This window comes from Ipomoea nil, unplaced genomic scaffold, assembly GCF_001879475.1.
Source record: "Ipomoea nil cultivar Tokyo-kokei standard unplaced genomic scaffold, Asagao_1.1 scaffold2805, whole genome shotgun sequence".
Lineage (NCBI taxonomy): Eukaryota > Viridiplantae > Streptophyta > Magnoliopsida > Solanales > Convolvulaceae > Ipomoea > Ipomoea nil.
The window spans coordinates 1,412,133-1,418,881 of NW_017619233.1; the positions used below are offsets into that span (position 1 = coordinate 1,412,133).

A 6,749-nucleotide genomic window follows, 5' to 3' on the forward strand; every position below is an offset into this window, starting at 1 on the left:
GTGAAGGACTGCACCACCAAGGCGGTTCTTCTTAAGGGGCCTACCTCGGGCGGCTTATACAGGTTGTTGGTCCTGTTGTCTCATTTTGCGTTCCTAAGCGCTCAAGCGTCATCCGTTGTGTGGCAATGGTTGGGTCACCCGCACAACCAAGTCCTTCAGTGTGTATTTAAAAATTGTCTGGTCACTCCAAATAAAACCAGTTCATCAGAAGTGTGTACGGCGTGTTAACTCGGTAAATCGGCACAATTTTCTCTAGATAGAGTACCCACTTCTAGTGAAAATGTTTTAGATTTACTGTATACGGACATTTGGGGTCCGTCCCCTATTATTTCTGCTTCTGGTTTGCGTTACTTTATTTTGTTTGTAGAAGATTATTTACGGTTTTGCTGGTTTTATCCCTTACGGTTAAAATCAGACATATATAAAATTTTGAATTATTTCGGGCGATGGTAGAACGCCGGTTCTCGCGTTCTATCAAAGCCATCCAGTAAGATTTAGGGGGTGAATACCGCCGTCTCCATAAGGTTTTTGAATCCCTTGGCATTACGCACAGACAATCGTGTGCCTATACGCACGAACAAAATGGTCAGGTTGAGCGTCGGAATAGACACATTGTCGAAACCGGTTTAGCACTACTTGCTGGGAGCTCGGCCCCCCTAAAATATTGGGATTATGCCTTTGAAACAGCCACTCACCTAATAAATTGCCTTTCGTCATCTACAATACAATTTCAAAGCCCACACTATCGTCTACACAAAACCCCACCCACATACACTTTTTTTCGTGTTTTCGGGTGTCGTTGTTATCCCTATCTTAGGCCATACAATCGGCAGAAGATAGAATATCGGTCTGCACCCTGTGTCTTCCTAGGTTATCCTGTTTCATTTAGGGGATACCGTTGCATAGACCTAATCACGGGAAAAATCTTTATCTACCGTCATGTCCAGTTTGATGAGTCTGTTTTTCCATTTGCTGCGCAATCCTCTTTGCAGGTTCAATCACATCAACAGGCCACTACTCCGCCCTGGGGAGCCGGGCCTATAGTGGTTCATACTCAAACCCCACTTATGAATATGGAGATTCCTTTGGCACAAGAGTCGGCACCTTTGGCTATAGAGGCACATGCTACCACCGCCAGGACCTGCACTACCCAAGGTCAAGTCCAAGAACGCGGTCACACCATGCGCACCCGTTGCATGACCCGGGGCACGGGCGAGCAATTCTACGCCCTAAATGCAACTACCGACCCCACTTGTTATTCTCAAGCCGTGCACCACCCGCAATGGCGAGACGCCATGGATCAAGAATTCAATGCCCTTCTACATAAAAACACCTGGCGGCTAATACCGGCTGAACCGCATATGAATATCATCGACTGCAAATGGGTATACCGCACCAAACGCAAAGCCGATGGGTCAATTGAGCGCTATAAGGCGCGCCTAGTCGCAAAGAGGTTCAACCAAGTAGCCGATGAGGATTTCTATGACATGTTTAGTCCCGTAGTCAAACCAACTACGGTACGCATATTATTTTTCTCTTGCAGTGTCGAACAAGTGGACCCTACGTCAACTAGATGTTCACAATGCATTCCTCAGTGGGCACTTATCTGAAACAGTCTACATGAAACAACCGCCTGGGTACGAAGACCCCACACATCTGGATCATGTCTGTCACCTTCAGCGGTGTCTCTACGTGCTAAAACAAGCGCCCTGAGCCTGGTTCAAACGATTACACGAATTCCTAATATCTGCAGGTTTTTTGGCGTCCAAGACTGATGTGTCGCTTTTGCACTACACCGCTGGGAAGGGGTGTTCTTACTGGTATGTGTCGATGATATCATTATGATGGGCAATGATCTAGCATTGATTGACACATTACTACACCGCCTCTCCACAACATTCAAGATTCGGGATCTTGGCACACCGAGCTTCTTCCTAGGCATTGAAACTCTGGCCGTGGGTGACGATCTTGTCCTTTCTCAGCATCGGTATATGGGGGATATTCTGACCCGGGCAGATATGTCTGAGTGCAAATCCTTGGCAACACTAACTGCGGTCACACAGGCAACCACTCCATCAACTAATCATTTTGACAATCCAACATAGTATCGCCGAATTGCAGGGGCTCTACAATACCTGACTATTACTCGGCTGGACCTTTCCTATGAGGTAAATAGGTTGTGTCAGTTTATGTATTCTCCCACCAATGATCACTGGGAACTGCTAAAACGTGTTCTACGGTATGTCAAAGGCACACAGGACTATGGTTTACGCTTGTCGGCTTCATCCTCTTCCGACATTCATGCTTTTTCCGATTCAGACTGGGCCGGCTATCCGGTTGACAAGAAATCTACCAGTGGCTACGCAGTGTTTCTTGGGGTCCAATCTCGTATCGTGGGTCCAATCTGGTAATCCGGTAACTATGTGGTGCGACAACCTTGGGGTTACGTACCTAGCTGCTAATCCAGTGTTTCATGCACGGACTAAGTATGTCGAGAATGATTATCACTTTGTCCGGGATAAGGTTGCGTCGAGGGATTTCATCGTTAACTTTGTGTCTACGAAGGACCAGCTGGCTGACATCTTCACCAAGCCGTTGCCCACACCGCGTTTTTCAGATTCTACGAGACAAGCTCAATGTTGTCCTCCTCCAACCTTGTGCTTAAGGGGGTGTGTTAGTAATAATAATATATACTAATATACTATATGCTTAATATGTATGTGGTGGTAATTTAGTTGACTCTTCCTAGCCTATAGTGTAGGAGATTATTATGTTAGCTATTCCTATAGGACTCTCTATTGTTGTAATCTTTGGTTAACTGAATTGATTTTGAATTTGAATCTCTCATCTTTTGAAATATGAGGAGTATAAGAACTAAGAAGCCTCTTAAAAGGAGAAGGCATTCAAAATTCTTGTTGATTTGAGTTTATTTTTCAAAAATCAAAAGAATTGTTTTTTGTTTTTTAACTTTTAGCCAGGCACTAAAAAATAAAAATATTTTCATAAAATGAATCATTTTTGTATTTTTTAAAATTATCTTTTAGAAAATATTTTCTGGATTTTTAAATGGGAGAACCTCTTGTTGGAATTGTTGGTCCTCTTGTTGGAATTGTTGGCTTAGTTCTAATACAATTGGTATACATGTTAATATAAAGCCATTGAATGTTAGCTATAGGTACATAATACTTTAATTATAATATATACATAATTTATTAACACAAGTACATAATATGTTAAATTGTAATAGGTATATAATTATGAGTTACATAATTTGAATGTTGTTTTACACAAGAGTGTACTATGATACACTCTAACAATTATATTGTTCAAAATTCAGAACCTTCTTTAAAAAAAATTCTGCAATATTAAACAGCTATAATTTTATAAACATTCAATAATTTCTTAGTAAGAATAGCTCTTATACTATCTTGTGAGGCAAAATGAACCAATCTCTCCCTGCAAGAAGACCACGGAATTAAACCAACCATTCAAATAAATTATTGCCAAATTACTGATATAAAGTTCAAAGTGTAAATTACACAGGTTTAAGAACGTCCCCCTTTAGAAGCTTCAGACATTATAGTAATTTCTATCTGGTTCTCAACACATTGTATTTGCAGCCTATACACAAAAGTACATAATGACTATAATAAAAATGAAACTCCAATAATGACTATAATAAAAATGACTATTGTGACTATAATTAATTTATGTTCAATATTAATCTTGTTTTAATCTTCTTAATAAAATTTATATTTAAAAATTTAACAAAATATACAAATACATTAAAACTAAATGACTATAATAAAAATGACTATAATTATTAATAATTGTAAATAAATTATTAATATAATTGTCTAATATTTTTTTGAAAATATATAATTGTCTAATATAAATTTACCATTATTAATAATTATAGTCATTTTTATTATAGTCATTATAGTCATTTTTATTATGTCATTAGTTTAAAAATATTAATGTTTAATTGAAGATAGATTACTTATAGTCATTAGTTTATCATAAAACAAAACTAATATTGAACATAGATTAATTAAAAATAAAACTACATACAGCATAATTTTAACAAAATTAAAGCAAATTACATCTAAAATTACTTTAAACATACTTAAATTCAATAATCTATAAGGTAATTCACATTTCTTCCCAAGTTATCAAAATATTGATTAAACTAGCTACTTAATTCTACTCCTTCAAATGATCGACGAACTCTCTTTGCAAGAATTCTTAGTTGTGTATTTCTGACCCACTCACGCCTTATTGAATCTGTGATGGAATCTGCATCTATGCTCATAATTTTGTTATCTTCTTGGAGTTCCATCACCTCTAGTTGCTTTGCTTCATTTTGAGCTTTTATCAATTGAAGCTCATAATATTTTTGGAGTTGACTTTGTTCAAACATTTCTGCGATCTTTTCATTATGTGCTGTGATTTTTGTAAAATATTCATGACATTTTGTAAATTCTTGCTTCTCTTTTTCCTTCTTACACTCGATAAGATGTTCATTGCACAAGCCCTGAGTTTTGAAATTATCGTCTAAATTAGGACAAAAAGACGATGAACCTATTGATTCATCAGCTCTATCAACTTGTAACTCTGGTTCTTCAATGTCAGAATTTTGCTTTCGACTTGCAATACTTGGTTCTCTACTTGAGGTAGCTCTAAATTTCTTCAAGTCTTTAACAATAGGCTACACAAAGTACACATCAAATTTAAAGCCTTTTTTTAAATTTGGCATCGGCATCTTGTGCCAATAGTTTTTTTGCTCTATCAAACTATTATAAACCATAATTAAAGTAAGTAAATGAAAAAAATGTTCAAAGTATTCACAATTTCAGTATACCACCCAACCCTAACAGGGTTTAAGCAAGAAAATTATTAGTGTTTACCTCAGCTTTTATCAAGTATCGGCCGATTCTGCCGACCGGAAATTGAAGGCCGGCTTTGACCGACCGGGAAACCGGCTTCTTCTTGGGTCCGCCGCCCCTTCTTCCTCCGCCTCCTTTTTTCACTTTCCCACCGCTAACCTCCATTTCACGGGCAAACAACTCACGGCCACGGATTCAAGTTTGTCCAATCAAACAGATTATATAATATAATTCAAGTTAAGATATACGGAGTATATAGGATAGCTTGCCTAGGGGAGGTGAGGATGACTTTCCACCGTTTGATTGGGACTAATCTGCGGCTGTGAACTGGGGGATTTGGCGATCCGTGTACGATGGACATGTGGCTTGTGCAAGTTGAATACGACAATGGTACTGTTCTTTTTTTTTTTTTTAAATGACATTTTTTCCCCTAAGTTATATACTTTTAGTATTTTTTCCCTTGAGTTATTCAAGCGGCTGTTTTTCCCTTTGAATTGTTAAATGGACGTATTTACCCTTAAAATAAATATTTCATTTATTTTTCTTCTTCAACAAATTATGACCACAATTTGCTTCAAACCAAACAAACACTATAGCAACCAAACCGAAATATTCTAATTACAATTTAGAATCGAAACCCGATATTTAGAATTTATTAAAATCGCAAACTCGGGCGGCCGGTTCATGTTCCGAACTGAAAAAAAATATATTTATTGTTGAATTTAGATTATTTTAAAACAAAAAATAAAATTTTAAAATAGAGACGGTTCAAAATCGCGAACCGGATCCTGAACCGCCAGTTCACGGTTCAGGATCCAGTTTTTTTCGATTCATAATTTTTAATAAACTAAAATCCAAATATTGGATTCTGGATCTGAATCATAATCGGAAACTTTTAATTCGATTGCTATAGTGTCCTGTTCAATTCGAATCGAACCGTGGTCATCCATACGTATACGCAATAATTTATTGGAGAAGAAAAATAAATAAAATGTTTATTTTAAGGGTATAAATGTCAATTTAATATATCAGGGGAGAAATTGCCACTTTTAAAATAATTAAGGGGGCTAATGTGCTTATATGAATAATTCATGGAGAAAAAGTGCTATAAGTATATAACTCAGGGGAAAAGTATCATTTTTTTCTTTTTTTTTTTTAAAACCAAATAAAGACTTCATTAACTTAAAGTGAAATGATACTTTTTTGTCATGAATTATATATTTATAGGATTTTTTTTTCTGAATTATTCATATATTCATATTAGCCCTTCAATTATTATAAAAGTGGCGATTTTTCCCCTAATATATTAAATGGATATTTCTATCTTTAAAAAAAATTATTAGTTATACGAAGGTATCACCACAGTTCGATTCGAACTGAACCGGACACTATAGCAATCAAATCGAAATTTGTCAGTTATGATTTAGAATCAGAACTCAATATTTAGGTTTCAGTTTATTAAAATCTTGAACTGAAAAAACTGGATCCTGAACTGTGAACTGTGAACCGTGAACCGAAAGTTCGAATCAGAACAACTACTAGCATTAGCTTAAAATTAGAATTATAATATTTGCAAATAGTGTATGTTCATTTTCGCATTTATTCTTATTCTCACATATAAGTATATTATATATATAACCGCGATTTGGATTTTATTTTGAACTGTCGGTTCACGGTTTCATATCCAATTTGAACTGCTGGTTCAAACTTTCATTTAAAATTTTATTTTTTATTTTTAAAATATTCTAAATTCAACAGTTGATGTATTTTATTTTTTTCAATTCAGAACATGAACTAATAGTTTTGATTCGCGATTTTAATAAACTCTAAATATCAGGTTCCGGTTCTAAATTGTCATCATAA

General features: G+C 36.0%; 1 protein-coding gene across 1 annotated transcript; it reads right to left on the reverse strand.

The window, feature by feature from the left end:
• Nucleotides 1-4,050: 4,050 nt before the first annotated feature.
• On the reverse strand, nt 4,051-5,086 carry LOC109158107. Its single transcript, XM_019305926.1, has 2 exons — nt 4,908-5,086; nt 4,051-4,708 (listed from the first exon to the last, which is right to left on the reverse strand). The coding sequence occupies exons 1-2, from the start codon at nt 5,049-5,051 to the stop codon at nt 4,190-4,192; spliced, it is 663 nt and encodes a 220-aa protein (XP_019161471.1). The 5' UTR covers nt 5,052-5,086; the 3' UTR covers nt 4,051-4,189.
• Nucleotides 5,087-6,749: the final 1,663 nt, after the last annotated feature.